We start from the raw sequence: 21,419 nt of genomic DNA, 5'->3' as shown, positions 1-21,419 counted from the left end.
TTTTCTGCTTCATGCTATAAAATGTGAGAAATGTAATAAACTCAAAAAACTGCAGCCTACACTATCTGACAATGGGTTTTTCAACAGTATTATCTGTAAATACTTCAGCATGACAAAGCATATTACAGTATAGCACAATACAACAAAACATGGAGTACCAAATCAGCTTCACAAAGATGAGCAAGAAATCATTTGACATGTTCCCAGCTCTTCTGTAGCAGTTTTAGAAGATGTAGAGCGTTTGTGGGTTACTTTACTTCTGTCCAATTCCTCCCATAAAAGTCATATGGGATTTAAGTCTGGAGATTTGGCAATCCAGGTCATTAAATTGAATTGCTTACTTACCATCTTTCCCAGATAAGTTCTGCACAGTTTAAAATTATATTTTGACTTTTCGTGCTGTAATCCAAAGGACTCCCCAATCAACTAAGTCTGACAGTCTGGCATGCCATTCAAGTTTGTTGTGATAGCCATACTGGTTGGTAAAGATAATCTGTCACCAACAAAGCAACCCATAGCATAGCAACTTCAAGCTTGATATTGAGAACCATACATTTGAATGTGCTCAAATTTGTGACTGGTACTATAAGGCTGATACTGTAAGCTCACTGGCCACTTTATTAGGAACATCTGTACAGAATACCTTGTTCATGCAAATCTCTCATCAGCCAATCATATAGCAGTAGCTCAATGTATAAAGTCATGCAGACACAGGTTGAAAGCTTCAGTTAATGGTCATATCAAACATCAGAATGAGGAAGTGACTTGACCATGACATGGTTTTGCGTATTTCAGAACCTGCTGATTTGGTATTTTCACACAACGGTCTCAATATTTATAATGATATATACCATATAATGTTAAAATATGAAACATACAGTGGGTAATAGTTTTGTGGGCCATCATTAGAATAGCTAGCCTGGTTCAAGCTGATGCGAAGGCTACAGTATTGCAACTACTCTACAGCAGTAACAGCGGTGGGTATAAAAGCATCACTGAAGTGCAGCACATTGAACCTTGTGGTGGCTGGACTGCAACAGCAAAATACTATATTGGGTTACACCTCTCACTAAAGAACAGGAAACTCAGGCTAAAGTGGGCGCAGGAGTCATGAAACCGGACACTTGACAACTGTAAAAATGTTGCCTGGTCAAAAGAATCTAAGGAATTTTCCCAGCAGCATGGTGACTCCTTGCCATGAAGAAGACAGACTGGTCTGGGAGAAAAAAGTACAGGGTGTCCATAAAGTCTCTACAAATGTTCTACAAAGGCTATTGATGAGATATCTTCATCAGATTTGTTCTATGTACTCATTGGCTACCAAAGTTATTAATCACATTGCAAACAAAGATACGGGACATCATTAATCTAAAGCAGAGGATCACTGATGCCATTGTCACCATCGATGAGGGTATGCTACAGCGAACATGGCGACATCACTAATCTATAATTGTATAATTAGTAGCATTATTGTGATGTTCTGAACAATGTGGCTGGTCAGTGTATACATACAAAAATTCAGAAATATTTATAAAAATATATCTTTGAAATGCTTGTGTAGCCCCTCCCCGGCTGATGTCACCTCTATTTGGAGAAAATGAGCAGACAGAGACGTGGCTATTGCGTTCAGGATGACCACAGTTTTATTCTGTCAACACCACACAGCCACAGTTAGCCGTTTACATTTTAAGTCAAGTCCATCTAAGCATATTTGATTAACTTTTTAACAATTGATTGTTTTGAGCATTAGCCGCAGCATTAAGTTTTTCACACTCTTAACACTTATCTATTAAATGTCAGGTTTTAACATGTCATAGCGCCAAGGTACTATTTTATACATTACAATAAAAGAAACAACCAGACTTGAAACAGTCATAAACGTGTACCGGCCATCACATACGCTACTAACTCTCCGAGGCGCGCGGCTGTAGAGTAAGCATTCACCATGAAGGCGCGACTCACGCCATTTTAGAGATTCGCGCATGTTAGCAAAACACAGTCTAACATTACATTTACATCACAGCACATACATTAATTCACCAATTGAAACGTATCACCCGTGCACTTAATTACAATTATTTATGGACAGAGCCATTTACTAACCTATTTGGAGAAAATGAGCAGACAGAGACGTGGCTATTGCGTTCAGGATGACCACAGTTTTATTCTGTGGTTTCCGCCTCTGCACATACATTTCTCCATAGCCTGGCGTCCCCTAATGGAAGGGAGCAAACTGCCTCCAATATCATTAGTGGTTAATTAAACGTATTGAAACGAAACTTGTGGGTTCCCATTTTTAGTTATCTCTTTTTTTTCTTTTTAAAAGAAAACTTATTAACGTGATCTTCCTTTTAATTTTAATAACTTTTTGAACAATTAAGACTTTTACCAATTCTACAGGCTTCTATATTTATTTATTTATTTATTTTTACTATTTTAAGAAATTATTTTTCTATTATCAGCCTTAACCCTTTACACTCTCCTCTACTTGATTGAATGTCTCCTGACATTTGCAAAAATGTAACAGTTAGACCTCAATATACTGGAGCGTAAATATTTGGGGTGAAAGTGGGCCCATTGATCAAATAAGGCCTTGGAAGTATTTGGAGGTAAGCAGGAAGGAGTGGGTAAGGCATTAGTGCATTGATCTCTGCATGCCAAGGCTGGTAGGATGGTTGGCCTAAGGTGTCGTAGGTAAGCCTCTCCTTTGGTGTCACCCTCCGCTGGGTTCTTCTTACCTCCATTTCTGCCTTGTCGACTGTCTCTTCTTTTTGTTCTACAGACTCTTCCTCCATTTCCTGTGTTTCCTGAGTCTCCTCCACCATTGTGCCATTTTCCTGCATTTCTTCTTCCTCCTCAAGCGGGTATGATCTCTTACCCACTTCTGCAGCCACTTCAGACTCATGAACATCCTGTTCCAGCTGATCCTCCATAACATCATCTGTAGCGATCATCTGGGAGCTCAGTGTCCGTCGCTGGGATCTTGTCATTCGGTAGCAGGGTAGCCTACTAGGGGTGCCATAATGGTAAGAAGGCTCTTCTTCCCCCTCACTGTCTGTTACCGGTTGACTTACGTTACTGGTGGGATGTTTCCCTGCTCCTGGTTTCAACTGCTTAGATCCCTCTCCAACAATCGGTTCTACTTCAAGAGGGAGATCATTCACAGAAAGAAGCAGGTTCCTGTGAAGGACACGCAGGTTTTTTGAGCCTCTCTCTGCCTGTACTTTATAGACAGGACCATCACCCACTCTTTCCACTACTCGGTGCACCAAAGTCTCCCAATACGAGCGAAGCTTTCCTGGTCCACCCCTCTCAGACAGATTTCGGACTAGCACTCTGTCCCCTGGTTGGAGAGCTACACTCCGTGACCCTTTGTCATAAAGTTTCTTGCCCTTTGCTGAAGACTTGGCACTATTATCTGCAGCAATCTGGTAAGCGGTTCTCATCCTGGATGCCCATTTTTGTGCATATGACTGATGATCTGATGGATCTGGTTCTTTTTGTGGAGGAAAAAGTAGATCGACTGAAAGTCGTGGAGTTCTGCCATACAAGAGGAAGAACGGGGAAAAACCAGTAGACTCATGCCTAGTACAATTATAGGCGTGGACTATGTGGGGTAAGAAGTCCTTCCACTGATTTTTTTTCTCCTCCTGCAGGGTCCGCAGCATCTGGAGCAGGGTGCGGTTCAGTCTCTCCACTGGGTTACTCTGGGGGTGGTATGGTGTTGTTCGTGAATGAGAAATGCCTGCCAGTTGTTGTAGTCTCTGAAACAAACTATTCTCAAATTCACGCCCCTGATCATGATGGAGTTTCTCAGGGTATCCAAACCGAGGAATGAAATCCTGAAATATCTTTTCAGCTGCTGTCTTCCCTGCTTTATTCCTGGTTGGGTACGCTTGAGCAAAACGGGTGAAGTGGTCAATAATGACCAAAATGTATTCATAGCCACCTTGACTTGGTTCGAGGTGAAGAAAGTCTATACAAACTAGCTCAAACGGGGAACTAGTAGTGATGGAGCACATGGGGGCTTTCTGTGGTGTATTAGGTTGTTTCTGTTTCAGGCAAGAACACTGCTTCATGACATAATCCTCTATCTCCTGCTGCATGTAGGGCCAGTAAAACCTCTCACGGGTAAGGTGAATGACTTTTTCTGCCCCAACATGACCCATGTCATTGTGCAAGCACTTTAACACAACTGGTTTCAATGTGTCAGGGAGAACTAACTGTCTATGCTGCCCAGCCAAGCGATATAGAATTCCATCATCCAGTACTAGTTTACTCCATTCAAAGAGCAATCTGCGTGTTTGCTTTGCCATGTCTTTCTTTTCTCTATCATTTGGGGTCCAATTCTTTAGTTTCAAGGAAATTACTTTCTCAATAGCTGAGTCAGCCCTTTGTGCCGATTTAATGTCCTCCGCCTTGAACGGGGAAACATTATGAATGGGCACCACATCTGTGTCGTTCTGGCTAAGATGTAACATGGCCGCCCACGGTATGTTATCATTCTGTGCAGCCTTACTCCCCTGCCATACAGCAGACACAATCTCATGTGACAGAGCCTCAGAATGTTCAGCAAGGTGCTCGTGGAGGTCAACCGGGTGCCTCGACAGGGTGTCAGCATCTACGTTTGTTCTACCTGACCGATACTTTATATCAAAATGAAAATCGGCAAGTTCACCTACCCACCGATGTCCAACCGCGTTGAGGCGAGCAGAGGTCAGGACATAGGTTAAGGGGTTGTTATCTGTATAAACTGTAAACGTTGGGGCATAATACAGATAATCACGAAATTTTTCGCAAATGGCCCACTTCAGGGCCAAGAATTCAAGCTTCCCTGAATGGAGGTGATAATTTCTCTCTGCAGGGGATAAGGTTCTTGACCCATAACCAATCACCCTAAGCTTATCACCCTGCTGTTGATACAGCACGGCCCCTAGACCCTCATTTGATGCATCAGTGTGTAATATGAATGGCAAGTTGAAGTCAGGATAAGCTAACACCGGAGGATGGACCAGCATATCCACTAACCTCGAAACTACATCCTGGTGCTCTGAAGTCCAGTTGACAGGTGTTTTAGGGTGTAACTGCCCTCCATTTCCCTTTTTTTTTTGAGTTTTGTGTGGGGTGGTCTGAAGCTTGGCACCATTGATGGAGTCCTCAGGAGGTTTCTGCAGCAGTGTGTACAGGGGTCGTGCCAACCTGGAAAAATCTTGGACAAATGATCGGTAATAGCTTAGAAATCCAACCAGTGACTGGACTTCTGCTACTGTGCGTGGGACCTTCTGTTTAAGGGCAACTACTGCCTCCAAGTCCTTGGGGTCAATTTTAATACCCTCATCAGACACCAAACGGCCAACATAACGTACCTCTCTCCTGAACAATTCACATTTAGCTGGTCGCAGTTTGATGCCATGGTCTTTTAGGTGGTGGAAGACTTGTCGGAGGTGATGGATATGCTCATCAAAAGTTTTAGAATAACAGAGCACGTCATCAAGGTAGGGAGCACAGCACTCATCCCTCACACCTTCTAGCACCCCCTCCATGCATCTCTGGAACGCCGCAGGGGCATTAGTTAAACCAAAGGGGATACGAATCCACTGGTATAGGCCCCATGGAGTACTGAAAGCAGTTAGGTGCCTGGACTCCTTACTCATGAACCCTTGGTGATAGGCGCTTCCTTGATCAAGGATGGAAAACCATGTGTTACCCCCCAAGCTGTCCAACAGGTCTTGGATTCGTGGTAATGGATGCCGATCTGGGACTGTTTTTCTGTTCAAGTCTCTGAAATCCACACATAAGCGTAAGCTCTGATCTTTCTTACGTACACACACCACAGGTGAGGAGTAAGAAGATACAGACTTTTGGATCCATCCTCTTCTCAACAAGTTCTGAATATATTCTTTAACTTCATTATATAATGGTCTGGGGATAGCACGATAACTCTTCTGTACCGGTGTATTATCAGTTACATTGATTTTGAGCTGCAGAGTTGGTATACAGCCTATATCCCCTTCTTCTTTGGCAAACACATCAGACTCTTCAAACAGCATTTGTCGCACTACTTCCTGCTCTCTTTCATTGAGGTGGGATATATCAACAGCTGGATGCCATTTCTCTTGTGTCTGTGGCCTGTGCTTCGCCCCTTCTCCCACATTGTTGTTGTCCATACTCAGTTGTGCTGAACACAACAACGAGTCATTTACTGATGGTGGTGATGACTGTGGATGGAAGCATAGCTGCGTGGGTATACCATTTCCAACTTCTTCAATGGATCCAAGTACAGTTCTCTTGGGCACAAAAATATCATGGCATGTGGGGTTTTGAATGGGAAGCTTAACCCATTTTGACAGGCCAGGTGGCACATCCACCAGCGCTGGGAATATTTCTAGCCCCTCGGGTAATTGACTCTCCGTCAATGGTTCAAACAACATTGTGCCCCCATGTGGCCATTGTCTAAGACGACACATAACCTGACATACCTGGCCATGAGGGACAGTAAGGCCCCTCCTCCCCAATCTCATAATGACGGGATTTTGTCTTGCTTGATTTGGCCCCTCAACACAGGAACTAACTACTGAGACAAGGGATTCAGCCGTCTGTTTGTTAAGTTTCGTTGCTTCTGATAGGAGTTCACTCAGGCTTACCGTGTCTGGATTCTCAAGGCTTTCCAATATGATCTCCTCTATCACATTGAATCCTAACAACAGACCACTAGCACAATTCTGGCTCACCAGCATCGGAACCTGGACAGCCAATCTGCCATGTCTAAGGCTTCTGATTTCCAAGAGGACTGCAATCCAACCATCAAAAGGCACATCTGTTCCATTAGCAGCTACTATTTTAAGGGGGTTTTCTGGCAAAAGCCTCTCAAGTGGCTGAATTTCAATGTCTGGCAAAGCTTGCTCCACCCATGATCTTTCAACGATAGAAACTTGTGCCCCACTGTCAAGCAGCATTTCGGCTTTTACCCCATTGAGATAGCAGGTTAGCAAACATCGTCGTCCAATTAACTTGGCTATACGGTTTCGCTTGGCCCCCTTACTATACTGTCTCTCTTGGTTGGTACTCTGGTGTTTCATTCCCTTAGTAACTAAGGTTGCAGTTACATGGGACACTGGCTTAGTGGCGGTCACTGGTGGTCCCTCCCCAACGACCGATTCCCGTTTCCCGGGGGCTGGGTTCTGATTAAGCAGCCGACTGCTCTATGTCCCTCTAACCCGCACTTAAAGCAGTGAGTGCAGTTTGTTTCCCCCCTCTCTACACACTGCTTACATTTACCCCGAGCTTCTGGCTTTGGCGACTGTAGTGTTCGAGCTGGGGTAACATAGGATGCTCCTACCATATTGACTGCTGGGGTAAGAACTTTCTCCAAGCTCCTGGCCAGTGATGAAACTTGGGCTGTCAATTCGGTAATAGCAGTGCAGTTAGCTTGTAGTTGGGCTTGGGTCTGCAGTGTACAGGCTTGCATCTCGGCAGAGACGTGATCAGCACTGTCCCTCCATTGCGCCGAGTTGACACCTGCAGTTTTTGTTTTATGTGTATGACCTAAGCGTGACTGGCGCTCTAGTTCCTCACTGACTGACTGTGTTAAAGTTTCCAAAACACGATCATCAGTAACATTCAAGTTAGAGATTAAAGGTTTTAGGTCACGTCTAACATAGGAGAATTTTTCATTCACTCCCTGATACAAGGAGTGGAGAAACACTCCCTGAACCAGCTTACCATCATACTGAAATTCTGCTCCATTTTGTTGGGATGCAAAAAGGACGCGCTGTTTTAGCCCCATTAAACGGTACATAAACTGTTGTAGACTCTCTTTGTCATGCTGTTTGGTATTGCTAAGCTCTTGGAACAATTCTGTACTGCTTTTGTCTCGGATGTGAGCTCTGAGAAAACGTTTGAGCTCGGCTACACTCAAACTATCTTTGGTAGTGAGCATTTCTTTGAAAGTACCGGGTTTGGTAATTCTCAATATAGTACGTATGACCTCAGTTTCGGAGAAACCTTCGGCCAGCCCATCGTCAATTTGTTTACACAGGTTCCCAAAACTTAAGTCAGACTCTGAATCAGAGATCTGACCACCATATATTTTAAATTCTCGGCGGGGAAGTAATGCTGCAACATCTGACAACCTCATCACTTCCGTTACCTCATTACCTACCAAAGAGCTCTTTACATGTGACACATTTTTCACCATTGGCCTTACTATTGGTGTAGTCTCTGCAGCGACCTCAGGTTCCCCTTCGTCACAGGCTGACTGCAACTCCATCATAAGGTCATTCAGAACAAGCAATCGTGACATACCTTCATCTTCCAGGCTTCTCAGAGGTGTGCTTTGCATAAACTCAACAATAAAATCAAACAGTTCTAATTCGGTTGCATCAGGACCTGGCGTGTCCCCTGTGGCCTCATCTTCCACCGCAGCTGCAAGCTGACGCAGAATCTCCACATTCCTGGCACTGGTTAGCTGATGGAGCTGCTGTTTCATTCCTCGCTGCAGGTCCCGCAGAGCAGACATCGCTGGTATACTGGCTGGCCTTTACTGCAGTGAAGATCACTAGTACTTGTAATGGTAGCACTCTGGTTGGCACGTCGGAATCTTTGGACCTTCCCGGCGAACACAGTTATCTCGGTGGGACCTCCAAAATGTAGCCCCTCCCCGGCTGATGTCACCTCTATTTGGAGAAAATGAGCAGACAGAGACGTGGCTATTGCGTTCAGGATGACCACAGTTTTATTCTGTCAACACCACACAGCCACAGTTAGCCGTTTACATTTTAAGTCAAGTCCATCTAAGCATATTTGATTAACTTTTTAACAATTGATTGTTTTGAGCATTAGCCGCAGCATTAAGTTTTTCACACTCTTAACACTTATCTATTAAATGTCAGGTTTTAACATGTCATAGCGCCAAGGTACTATTTTATACATTACAATAAAAGAAACAACCAGACTTGAAACAGTCATAAACGTGTACCGGCCATCACATACGCTACTAACTCTCCGAGGCGCGCGGCTGTAGAGTAAGCATTCACCATGAAGGCGCGACTCACGCCATTTTAGAGATTCGCGCATGTTAGCAAAACACAGTCTAACATTACATTTACATCACAGCACATACATTAATTCACCAATTGAAACGTATCACCCGTGCACTTAATTACAATTATTTATGGACAGAGCCATTTACTAACCTATTTGGAGAAAATGAGCAGACAGAGACGTGGCTATTGCGTTCAGGATGACCACAGTTTTATTCTGTGGTTTCCGCCTCTGCACATACATTTCTCCATAGCCTGGCGTCCCCTAATGGAAGGGAGCAAACTGCCTCCAATATCATTAGTGGTTAATTAAACGTATTGAAACGAAACTTGTGGGTTCCCATTTTTAGTTATCTCTTTTTTTTCTTTTTAAAAGAAAACTTATTAACGTGATCTTCCTTTTAATTTTAATAACTTTTTGAACAATTAAGACTTTTACCAATTCTACAGGCTTCTATATTTATTTATTTATTTATTTTTACTATTTTAAGAAATTATTTTTCTATTATCAGCCTTAACCCTTTACACTTGCAGTAGTACTGTTTAGTTAAAAAATCTCTAGTGTACTTTTTGTCGAATTTATTTTTATACTTATTTCAAGAGCAAGCCAATTTAATTCTTTTCATTCCTCTAAGTGTTTTAAAGATATTGACGGATAGTTGACATAATACAATTTGGGGGGTTTTATGATTGCTTCACGCAGACGTACATCATATTATATCTAGGCTATATTGTTTTGCGACTTTACAAGATGTTTTATTATTAGGGTGTCAAGTGGAGTTTTTCTTTGCATTTGCGCAGTACAAATCGGGCAGCGTTGTAAAATATAAGCAGTATACGCATGCGCTAAAGCGGCGCGCATGCGGGCCGCAAATCCGGAAGCGCAGGCGCTCAATTTCGGATTCACGCTGCTATCGGTTTTTGCACTTTCTATCTGTGCTCAAGAATACAAAATACCATGACTAAGACTTAATAAGATTTCGCCCTTAAAGCACGTTAAATCCATGGAAATTTACTACGAGCTGAGTATGTAACAAATTATGACAATTCTGTGCTTAACTGCAATATATTTGAATGCTATTGAACATTAACGACTGCCCATACAGTTATTTTGGTTATCACTTAGGTATTATTTTGTTTTACAGTTTAACAGCTAAAGCCTCCTATCCGTTGTGTATCGTCATTGTGAACTTCGGTGTAATATATACCACGCAGGTTGAAAAATAACTGAGGAAGAATTGGTACAACTAAAGCGATGTGGAGAAAAATAGCCGCTTTACAAAAAAACAAAACGATTAAATATGGCATCCCGATGGTTGTGAGTATCTCGTTAGTTGGCTGTTTTTTAATCATGGTAAGTTTTGCTATTAAGAGTGCGTGTTATCCGTAAGGTCGGTGACGTCTTTCTCACTTTGCTTGACAGCTGCTCGTTGTAGGAGGCTCTTTTGGACTTCGGGAATTCACACAGATTAGATACGATGAGCAAAAAATAAAGAAGAAGGTACGTATCTAAGTTGTTAGTGGTATAAATGCACCGTGGGTTACGTTTTATAGTGGAGAGAAATCTTTTTGTAGGCTGCACGTTTAGAAACTTTATGTTAAGTCAACGTGAACGTCACTGTTATTTCAACCACATACAAGTATACAGAGAGATGAAATGGCAAGGCTGAGGGACCACAGTCTAAACATAAACAGCAAGACAATGTGCAAAGGACATACGGGATAGTGCAATTTAAGAAGTAGTAGTAGCCAGTGTATAGTGAAGTTAACCACCATAATAACTAATAATAATTAATAATAATAATGATAATCCCTTGTCGTAAATATCAGTTGCATACACCATGTGCCACATTTTTTTTATTTCTCCACCTAATATGGAATTACAGTAAACTGGTTACATTGTTTAGATGGATTTCTTTGCTTTGAATGCCCTGACTACTTGCTAAAGGAGTCTTCAGATTACTTCAGCCCCGATTAGATAATTTTTTACTGAAAATAATACTGAATTATATGCACTATATGACACAAGAATGTAAACATTGGACCCTTGAGCGCTGGGACCCTTATCCCAGTTTGGGTTCAGGAACACTTGCTGAACCTGCATTCCGGTACTTGTATGTCACTTTGAACAAAAGTGTCTGCAAAATAACGTAAATGTAATAATTACCCAAATCAGAGGTCACCAACCTTTATGAAACTGAGAGCTACTTCACGGGTACTGAGCTATACGAAGGGCTACCAGTTTGAAACGCCCTCCTAAACTTCATGTATAATAAACATCTTTTAAATGCTTTTTTTAAGATATTGTCGTTTTCAAATCTATATAAATGCAAATGTGATTAAAGAAGAATAACAACAGGATAAAATTAAATTCACTGGGTGCAGACATCTGGGTCACCGGGCGACTCATGTGGTCCTTGGGGGCATCCTGGTGGCCGCGGGCACCATGCCGGTGACCCCTGACCTAGATGGTCCGGCCTACCATAAAGAGTTGCTGGGAAAGTCATATTCTTAAATGTTGCACTCACTTGCCCTTTTTTTCAGCTGGACCCGGCACTGGAGGCCAGAGTGAATGTCCAGAACCAGTCTGTAATCTTGAATGAAGAATATGAGGTACACAGAGTTCCCCAGAAGCAAAATGTGATTCAGATGAGGTTTCTTAGAAGAAGTATAAACTTAAAAATAGTACTGTGAAATGTAGGAAGTGTATTTGTTTTTAAGCAGTTTTACATTGTCAACACAGCATTTTGTTATAGCTGTAGGTCAAGTTATATCTACCTACTGTTCTAAGAGTTTCCTGCTTTTGTGACAAGTCATCCTCTAAACTACATAACTGGAATTTTCTTGCCCCAACAGAAACTTAAAGGATTGAATATAGATGACTGGAAGAATATTCGAGGCCCACGGCCATGGGAAGATTCACGTGTGTATCAGGACCAGCAGAGAACCCAGTAAAGTAGGGAGCAGTAGAGGTTTCTCAGAGGGGCAGTTCATGCAGAAGGACTCCCAGTTCTCAGACGTCAGCAGTACATTAGTATCTGCAATGCACTGTAGTTTTCAGTGGAGTTCCAATCACCTTAGGTGACTGGCTTATCATAAGCACTTGTAACGAAAGTGAAGGATAATTGGTGGTTGATCAAAGTATCCATGTATGTTTTGAAATAAAACAATGAATTATTGGAAACCAAGATATAGTGAAGTTCATCTAGAACACAAGCATTATTGGCCTTTAATGACCGGCTTGCTTGAACTGTCCGTTTTTTTTATACAACCACACCATTTTGTTCCATCTTCAGGAGTTGTCAGAGGTTCACGCTAGATACATGTGTGCACTTCTGCTTATCTCTCACAAACCAAAATATGCTGTTACGACTGTTTCGAGATAATCTATGGATTCTCAATGGGTGCGACATAAAATGAGTAGAGAAAGAAAAAAACAAGCAATCTGGTTCGCTTGAAGTTAAAAGTGTATTTTTTTTTTATTACAGACAAAATAAAAGGAAGTTAAACAGGACAAAGCAATGCAAGTTCTGGGTGAGATAATGCCAGATAAAAAGAATAAACAAGAAGAAAACCAGTACGCTGACTGGGAATTGAACATCCCCCCCGTACACTGCACCGCTAACTACACAGCGTTAGTTTTTCTAAACAGAAAACCGAACAAAAGGAAGAGTAAGAGAAAAAAGGCACCTGAACCGCCTCCCTAGATTAGGAGGAAACGCAGAAGAGAAAGAGAAAACTCCTACAGACCCTTAGAATATGGTGTGTATCCGACACATCATGGCGGACGTAACAAACCAGCAGGTTACTAACCTTCACACATCAACCTATCCATACACTTCACACCCACAAACCAAAACTGAGAAAATGTGCAGCAAGAATATACAAAATGCAAAAAGGGGAATTCCAAAATTTTCCCGCCGTTCCATCATCCCATGAGCCTGTTACAGTGCGTGTGTCTTGGGCAGCCAATCCACTTGCTGCAGGTAGGATGACAGGAACCTGCCAAGCGAAACAAACAATACGTCCTACGTTTACTGTAGTTGTAAAGTCTTTGTATGACTTGATGACAGCAATTTCAGGATGGGGTAATATATTAAAGTAGTTTAAAGCCATGAATTTTGTGTGAAATCTGTTTTATGGCTATGCAGTTGTCGAAATAATTTCTAAATAAAAAATATATGAATTTTAATTTGTTATAGATACTAATATCTCAAATTTTAGACATCAACCACACTTTTGATGGAATAATTCTCCTCAAAAGATAAAAGCATAATTCGGCACGATACGCTTAAAATCCATTTTGCAGAATAATATTTTAGTTTTTTCGGTATAATGGGTGCGGTTAAAGTTTCAGCATGCATACAGAAAAATATACACAAACTGCTGCAATACAAAACACAGGATGATAGTTGCTCAAAGTGAAACACATTGTGTACCAGTACAAACGGGCTGACAAGAATGATAAATATATGCAATATCCACAATAACACAATACAGTAAAACAACAATCAATACTGAGAAGTGTACAAGACTTGGAAAGTTGCTAGTTTAAGTGTCACAGCTAGCAAAGTGATTCCACCCTTGGACCACTGAGTAAGGCTCTTAACCTCAACTGCCCCTGGTCAAAAGCATATTCTAAATCAAACGTGTTACAGTCCCAACTGAAAAGATTATGGATGGATGATGGAGTTGTAATTAACTGGACTGGCTGCTGTGATGTTGGTGTTTTGATAAACAATACAGATAGGAGGTAACAATACAATGCAAAACAACATCAAACGGTATCAAGATTACTGTAATGTCTCCATTCTGGTCCCTCCTCTTACTTCATTACCCCTTTCCTGGGTATGGACCCCATCTGTTTAAATCTTATAATTAAAGGCCAGTATGTTTCAAGCCTAAATATAGAAGAAAAGGTATGAAAGCTACCAAGTTGCTTGAAGTGTATTTAACAATTCTAGGCTCTGGCGGGAACTCCCTGAGGCGCTGTAGGTGTAAGGATTTATTACGCATGATGTCACGGTTGATAATCATTTTAACTTTCATAGTAGAAGTATCACATCTAATCTAAATACATATTTACATAATGAAAGAATATCTCAACCAAATTTAACTCCTCTGACTGAGATTTGAATGTGTTCTGGTTTCCCATGGATGGAGAATATCCAGGTCTTGATTTGTACATGTGCATTTAAGTGTATGGTTTTGTTTTTAGGTGTCCCCAAAAGCCCAATCGGAGTTTTTAGATGAGAGTATTTTTCTATGCATTGTGAAATAATTGGTATTTTACTTTTTGTAGTTTGGTTTTATGGTGGTTGTAATACTGTCACTTCATACCCCCCGGGTGACATCCTGGCCCTGCTCTTTGTGTGCACTATCCTTTCTCTGTTATACTTCATTGCTCCATCAATTCCAGTTTCTTCCTGCTGTGCAAACTGGCATCTCTGAATTCTGTACTGACAAGCCTGCTTACTTACCTGGCAGGGAAGATACCATGATCACGAAGGTGGTTCACCCAGGGTGAGGCCCAGCCATTGCACTGCGGCTGTGCTGACCCCTGCGAATTCCCCAAATGTGGGAATCTTGACTGCATAATTTCTGGTAGCGTAGGACTGTGTTCACGCTCTCCCCTGATTTTTTATACGGGCGGTGGTGTCTTGATGGTTAGGGTAGCGCACTTGTAATTGAAAGATTGCAGGCTCAAATCCCCGACCAGCAAGGCACCACTGAGGTACCCTGAGCAAGGTAACGCCCCCAAGCACTGCTCCCCGGGCGCTGAATTAGCTGCCCCCTGCTATGTCACGACGTCACATATGGGTTAAATGCAGAGGACACATTTCGTTTTTGTGTGCTGTGGTGTGTCAACAATGACCACTGATCACCAAATTCTAATTCTACTAGATAAGCTGTAGATGTACTAGATAAAAAATGGGTGGATCATGCATTTAGATATAAATATATTTGGTCAATATATTTAGTGCCAGGAAAAAACATTAGTACTGTAAAAACGTGCCATTTTAATACAGGTAATGAGCACATTATGGGAATTGCAAAAAACTTATACACAATATATTTGTTGAGGAAATAAGCAAGATTTGAAGTGAGACAATGTATTTGCTTCTTTTATGGTAATTGCTGTAAAGGAAAATAGAACTGTGACTAATGATTTCTGTTTTGGATTTGGGAGTAGGGTGAGGGCTTGCAGAGCACAGTTGAATGTTCATGCCCATTTAACTTAACAGACTTCACTTTTAAACTGTGGAACTGCGCAGTAAATAATGAATCTCACTTATTCCCTCATTAGCCAAGCCTACAAACGTTTGACAACAGCTTCCTGAAAGTTCAATTAAAAAATTGAAGATGTGTTCGGAAGGACTTCTCCACCTCCTTCTATCAGTCTGTTTTATGACTGTTGCTTTGCATTCTCTGGTGGGAGCCTTCCAGTTAGCCTCCTCCCCATTTAGTTCTGGAGAAGGACCCACAGTGATACAGGAAAAACAAGAGCCCTGCTGTATAATTTGGTTCCTTGTTTTATTTTATTTTTCTCTATAAATAACATTCATGTTTGCAGCTAATGGTGTGTCTGCTTCGCAGACATGTCTCTTCTGGTTGCTCATGGAATTTCTCGTAAAATGGAGCAATAAAATCCACACACGTCATCCAAATAATTTAGCTATTTCAGTTCCAAACCTACTGCCCCTGCCAGCGAGGTAATGTTAAAGAAGAATTTCACCTTTTACAATGACAGCCATCTGAATCACGCAGTCAGCTCAACTAGGAGCAATGAGTATTAGCAGACCACTTAATTACCATGATTTTGTGACAATTTTAAAAATGAAAACTGGGTGGTCATGAGATCTATTTCAACATGAATAGAATATAATATGATTTGTCTTCATTTTAGCCTTTACATAAAAGCTCAGCTGGCTTTTTGGACTTTAAATATGAACCGTACGTAGCACTAAAAATGCTTAATGGTCGAGCTGAAGAAATATTAACCAAAATCCATAGCTATCACTTGGATTTATTCTCTTCCTGTGACGCTCCAAGTGCCTACCTGCTACAGCAGCCTCTGTCCTCTTCTGTCACAGCCTCCAGTGGATCCAGGGTCAGTCCTGTAGGGAACCTGGGCAAACTCATCAGGAAGGCCAGCTCCATCACAGCACTGGCCCTGCAGCCACAGCATGGTGCCAAATTTGAACAACATCTTGAACTATTCTGCCCATCCACGCCATTGTTGCTCTCTTGGAGCCCCTTCCACCATAGTGTGCTAAGAAGCCCTACTGGAGATCCTTCTCTTCCACCATAGTGTGCTAAGAAGCCCTACTGGAGATCCTTCCTACCTGCTGCCGTCAGGCACTACAACAAGAGATGCGAAGTCTGATGCAATCTGTTTGTACATATAATTGCACATATTCATTCATTCATTCATTCATTCATTCCCTTGATATCCTTTTTCAGGATGTTCTGTTTGTGTATTGTGTACTTTTTCAGTTTGTTTACATTATGTGTATTATCTTTCTACTTTGTCTTGTTTCACATTATGTTTGTTTGCACTTCTCGTTCCTCGCTACTGTATGCACCAGTATTCCCCCCTAGGATCAATAAATATTGTCTTGTCTTACGTTTCTAGTGTTTGACACATCACTGTAAAAAGTCTCCTCTTGCATTATGTTGTCTGCCTTTTATCCAAATTTTGGGCTACGTCTGTATTTTTGCAATACCTATTGATGCATGTCTTGTATTTTTTTCTGTGCACGTTGTGCCTCATTGTTAATTGTCTGTTGTCATGGTGTCTGTTATTGTAGCAAGCTGTGCCAACACAAATTTCCACCAGCCCTGGTTGTGTGGCGATAAAGATTTCAATTCTGATTCAAATGTTCAGATTGTTGTCAAGTGCCTCAGTGTTGAATGACATCAACAGTCATGCCTACTGTGCAGCAAATAGGTGTATATATAATTTATTGTCCACCCCTTACAGATGCAGAATATTATTAAAGGTTAAAATCCATGTTATTGCCAACAGCCTATCCACCCTACAAGATATGTCTTAAAATTATATAATTTAATTTTTAATTTCAACTCCTCTTACTCCCCCTCCCAGATTGAATGTATAACTTGGAGTGCTGAGGCTACAGTGCTACATTACATTGTGCATTATTTATGAAATAAATACTTAAATTGTATTATGCTAGGGAATGAAAGGAAAAGATTGGGTTTTTAAAATGATTCCTTTTAGCAGAAAAAGCACTACATACTTTTGTAAACATCATCCTTGTCAATGGTGTAACCTTCACATTGTACAAGGACCATTCTTACGAAGCTTGTTTTGGGTAACTTTGATAAGCAAACTTATAGGATTCTGATGTCACCACTAGGTCGAAGGTTGATGGCTGTCCCCTAACGTTGTACCCTGTGCCTCCCACCATACACTCCAGGGTCATTGTGACCCTGTACTGGGTAGGCTTATGGAAGGTATGGAAAATGGATGAGGAAAGTTTAAATGTTGCTAAACCATTTTCAAGTTACCGTTTACTATCCAATATATCAGATGATTTTGTTTTTTTTGCTATCAACCTCTAGAACAGACAGTGTCGTGACAAAGTAGGTGCCCCTCCCTAATATCTTTATATTTTTGCTTATCCATAACACTTTATTGTGTCTGATCTCCAAAGAAATTTAATGCTGTACAAAGGACAATGCGAGAAAACACGACAGTTTTAAAATGATAAAAAATAAAGGAAATCAGGACGGGGGCAAAGACACGGCACTGTAAGCTCGGGAAGTTCATTTGGATTTAATGTTGTTAGTTGGATGAGTAAAGTTTAAATGCATGCCAGGCAACCTCTGCATTGTATTGAGTAATCGTGAGTGGTTTGGCTAAATTCTGCTGTCATGGAAACGATAAGATACGATTTCTCATAAATTTGCTTTGCCCAACAGAGAGCTATGTTCCATTACAAAATACACACTATACATACAATGTCATACATACTATAGTTGCACTTGCATGACCTGAAGAATGATTGATTTACGTATTTGCATGTCTTGTCTTGTGACTGTTTTGGACAAATGGCATTGCTAGTGAGGCTGGCCAAAAAAAACGGTACTTTAAAAGTGGGGCTAGAGAAACATTCAATATGAGCAACAGTTAATAAGTCCAGGTCTTCTTCATAAGGCAGGTACCGTTGCCGGACTGATCACGTGGGTAATCGGTGTTGACAGGACCTGGGCTGCTGATATGCAGGGACTCCTGGCTTGAGACATGCAGAGTCAGGTGTGGAGGGAAATTTCAAAATGGGCGCATTGGGACAACAGCCAAAAAGCAGGCAGAAAGTAAAGGGCTATACGCAGATGGAAAACTACATGGGAACTTACAGGATTATGAGGGCCAGAACCAACCAACTAAAAAAAACACAGATTTGTGCTGGAAAAGACAAAATACGGTCAAATAATGAAATGCACAACACACTTCTCTCAGAAACTGCTGGTTAAAAAAAAACTGAAGACTTGGGCTTGCATGGAAACTCACCTAAGCTCCACCGGCTAGATATTAATTATAGATACGGGAGTTTGTTACTTGCACTTCCTGGTGCTCCTGTTTTGCATTCCCTCCATAAGTGCCTATGTCATCTATAGGATTGACCGAATCTGCTGTGGTGCAACATCTGTATCACACCAGCACCAACCAACGCAGCCAGCCAGTGACACCCAGCTGAATACTAGACACACTAAGCTAATCACTTGCCTGCCTGGTTTCCAGTGAGCCATTTGCAATGTGTTGAGTAATTACTCATTACTATACCAAGGGTTTCATTGTTTGATTGGCCTACTGTGTATGATTCCCTCGTGTCCTTGTTCTTTGTCTGCTGTTTTGGCTTTAGTTACTCGCCCTGTATTCACTTTGTCAACCTCTGCCTGTGGACTGTACCTGAGGTTACAGTTCGGATTTGTTTGCCTTTGCTCACATGTATCTAGTCTTCAGCCCTCTGCTTGCCCTTGGACGTAAAGTCTGGAAATAAACTGTTGTTCCTGCAAGTGGATGTTCTCTCGCTCCAGTCATTCCAATGTGGTAAATGTCATGTGCTCCTTTTGTCAGTGTAAAATGGCCTTGTGCTCTTTGGCTGCAATGCCACCACGCAGAGCAATCATCACACTTAATGAAATCCACAACGATGACTGTCCATTCCAACAGATTGTGCGGTTTGAAGGCTTTTTCCAAATGTATCCTTATTTGGATATAGGAAAAAAACATGGATGATGGCTTATCAGACCGTATTACTGGTTTCGTTTGCTTAGTGGTCCATGTTTTGTGCTCCTTACACCAGGTTAAGGGTTTTTGTACATTGGTTTATATTCCAGCTTTCACAATGTGCTTTAGCCATTTTGCAGCTGTCCTATTAAGTGCTCTTTTGTCCCTGTTGATAAGTTTCAACTACCGTTTGCCTCCTTGCCAGTGCATTTGTTCATGTTTGGCATATGGTGTCATGATTTTTTTTTAACATCCAATTATTTTTCATGTTTTGTAACCAGCTATGTGACATTATGGAACTCTGTTGCCTTAAAACTGGCTCATCAAACATCAGAATATTCTTTTACCGCTGATATGCCACCAATTTGCATTTGACCTAATGTAACTATAATTCGCTATTTATCCTCTAGATCTTTGCAGTACTTTCCACTAGCATTTTTCAGTCCTGGCTCTCACAAAGCACTGCTTATGTTGATATCGGTTGAGTTCTTAACTAATTAATTAGGCTTGATTAAGCTGTCGACTGGGCATGAAACATGCATTTCACCAAATATATTAACTTAAGAGTACTTTGATTTACAGTCATGTTACACAACCTTTCTGTCAGGAATAAGTGCAGTAATTAAAAATGACTAGATCGTTCTAGCTTGTGCCCTTGAAACGAAGAAAGCAATTTTAATATTTTAAATGAATCAACAATGACATATTTATAGCCATCGAACAGTCGACTAAGGGATGTAAACATTTAAAAACAAGTAATTGCTAAAAATAAGTTGTATGGTTTAATCAATTAATTATCATAGAATAGGCATGTATTTAATAGCATATAGAGTACCAGTCAAAAGTTTGGATACACCTACCTATTCTCTACATTTTAGAATAATCATAAGGACATTAAAACTATAAAATAACATATATGAAATCTATTAAACAATGATGTTAATTTGTTTGGAGGGGGCAGCTCAGTGGGTTTGGAATCAGAAGGTTGCTGGTTCAAATCTCTGGGTCGGCAGGATGATCCCGCCATTGGGCCCTTGAACAAGGCCCTTAACCCCAGTTGCTCCAGGGACTGGCCGACACCACATACTCTACGCCATTTTCATGGAGTGGTCGCCTGTAATGCTTTTCCAGCTGTCCTGAAGGAGGACATATGCTGAGGACTCAGTCAGCACTTTTCCTTCATTCTCTGGTCAAACTCCTCTCAAACCATCTCTACTGGGTTTAGGTTCAGTGGCCAGGTCAAGGAATGTGACCATAACACTTTGTAAGTGGCCTAACCCTATCCAGTACTAGATATTAATTTCACAGTTCAGCAGTACCAAAAACCAGTATACACGGTGGGTTGAGCAGACCAAAATCGAAAATTCTGCTATACCCAACTTTAACACACGTGGATTACATTTGTATTTGTCAATACTTATGCATGACTTATGTTTGTGTTGGACAAAATTCTTTGTAGAATACCCACCAAACCAATTATTTGTATTCCATTTCTGATAGCATGATGTTAGTTTTTCTGTGTAACTGTTATTCTGGTAACGCTATCCACTTCACCATATGAATTAAAGACAGCATAACATCAAGCATACAAAATATGAAAATTGTATAACAATTAACATGTTTGGCTGACAGTCATCTCTTTAAGGAATCATTTACTTGTCAGACAAAGGATTACTGCTGAATATCCTTTGCTTGATATTCACCTCTTCTTCCTGTGTTGTGCAGCGCATGCTAGTCGATCGTAAGACTTAATTTCATGATTTTACAATATGAGTGGCAGCTGGAGGCCTTCCGGTTCCACGGCACAGTCACTCCAGTGTTTACTGGCAGTTCTGGAAAATTCCCTAACTCGGTCAATATCCAGACAACGGTTAATGTTAGGAAATGCAGTTTGTTAGTAAACACAACATAAAAGATAAACGAAACCGTTATCATTCGGTAGTTTTCCCCGGAATTTTATTAATAAATTATTCCCATTTCTCCGAACGTTTACCGTTGCCACAGTTGCAATAATACATATTCATAGGTTTTGTTGCGGGTTTCTTTTCCCAGCTGATGTGACGTAGATGCTTGTGTATATATGTGATTTTTGGTATCGGAGGGCGGAGAAAGAAACGGGGGGC

At 41.2% G+C, this 21,419-nt stretch overlaps 1 protein-coding gene and 1 non-coding gene across 3 annotated transcripts; both read left to right on the top strand.

Annotated features, from left to right (window-relative positions):
* The first annotated feature begins 9,888 nt into the window (after positions 1 to 9,888).
* cox16 (cytochrome c oxidase assembly factor COX16) lies at positions 9,889 to 12,225 on the top strand. 2 transcript variants are annotated; one of them, XM_023835974.2, is made up of 5 exons: positions 9,889 to 10,067; positions 10,257 to 10,359; positions 10,465 to 10,542; positions 11,586 to 11,654; positions 11,898 to 12,225. In XM_023835974.2, the coding sequence occupies exons 2-5, from the start codon at positions 10,297 to 10,299 to the stop codon at positions 11,994 to 11,996; spliced, it is 309 nt and encodes a 102-aa protein (XP_023691742.2). In that variant the 5' UTR covers positions 9,889 to 10,067; positions 10,257 to 10,296; the 3' UTR covers positions 11,997 to 12,225. The 2 variants fall into 2 exon arrangements, with proteins under 2 accessions (XP_023691742.2, XP_023691743.2); XM_023835975.2 differs by having other exon boundaries at positions 10,187 to 10,359.
* Positions 12,226 to 14,513: 2,288 nt separating this feature from the next.
* Positions 14,514 to 14,677, top strand: LOC111856250 (U1 spliceosomal RNA). The gene has a single exon (XR_002841080.2). It is a non-coding gene; the product is annotated as a U1 spliceosomal RNA (small nuclear RNA).
* The last annotated feature ends 6,742 nt before the right edge of the window (positions 14,678 to 21,419 follow it).

This window comes from Paramormyrops kingsleyae, chromosome 14 (genome assembly GCF_048594095.1).
Source record: "Paramormyrops kingsleyae isolate MSU_618 chromosome 14, PKINGS_0.4, whole genome shotgun sequence".
In the NCBI taxonomy this organism is placed as follows: Eukaryota; Metazoa; Chordata; class Actinopteri; order Osteoglossiformes; family Mormyridae; genus Paramormyrops; species Paramormyrops kingsleyae.
This window is presented reverse-complemented; position numbering and strand designations above follow the sequence as displayed.

What these genes read in the sequence shown, in the direction of transcription:
- cox16 (XM_023835974.2), top strand. Translation starts at nt 10,297, where the DNA reads ATGTGGAGAAAAATAGCCGCTTTACAAAAAAACAAAACGATTAAATAT. An exon ending in AGCAAAAAATAAAGAAGAAG is followed by an intron (nt 10,543 to 11,585) that starts GTACGTATCTAA and finishes CCTTTTTTTCAG; the next exon opens with CTGGACCCGGCACTGGAGGC. An exon ending in TCTTGAATGAAGAATATGAG is followed by an intron (nt 11,655 to 11,897) that starts GTACACAGAGTT and finishes TTGCCCCAACAG; the next exon opens with AAACTTAAAGGATTGAATAT.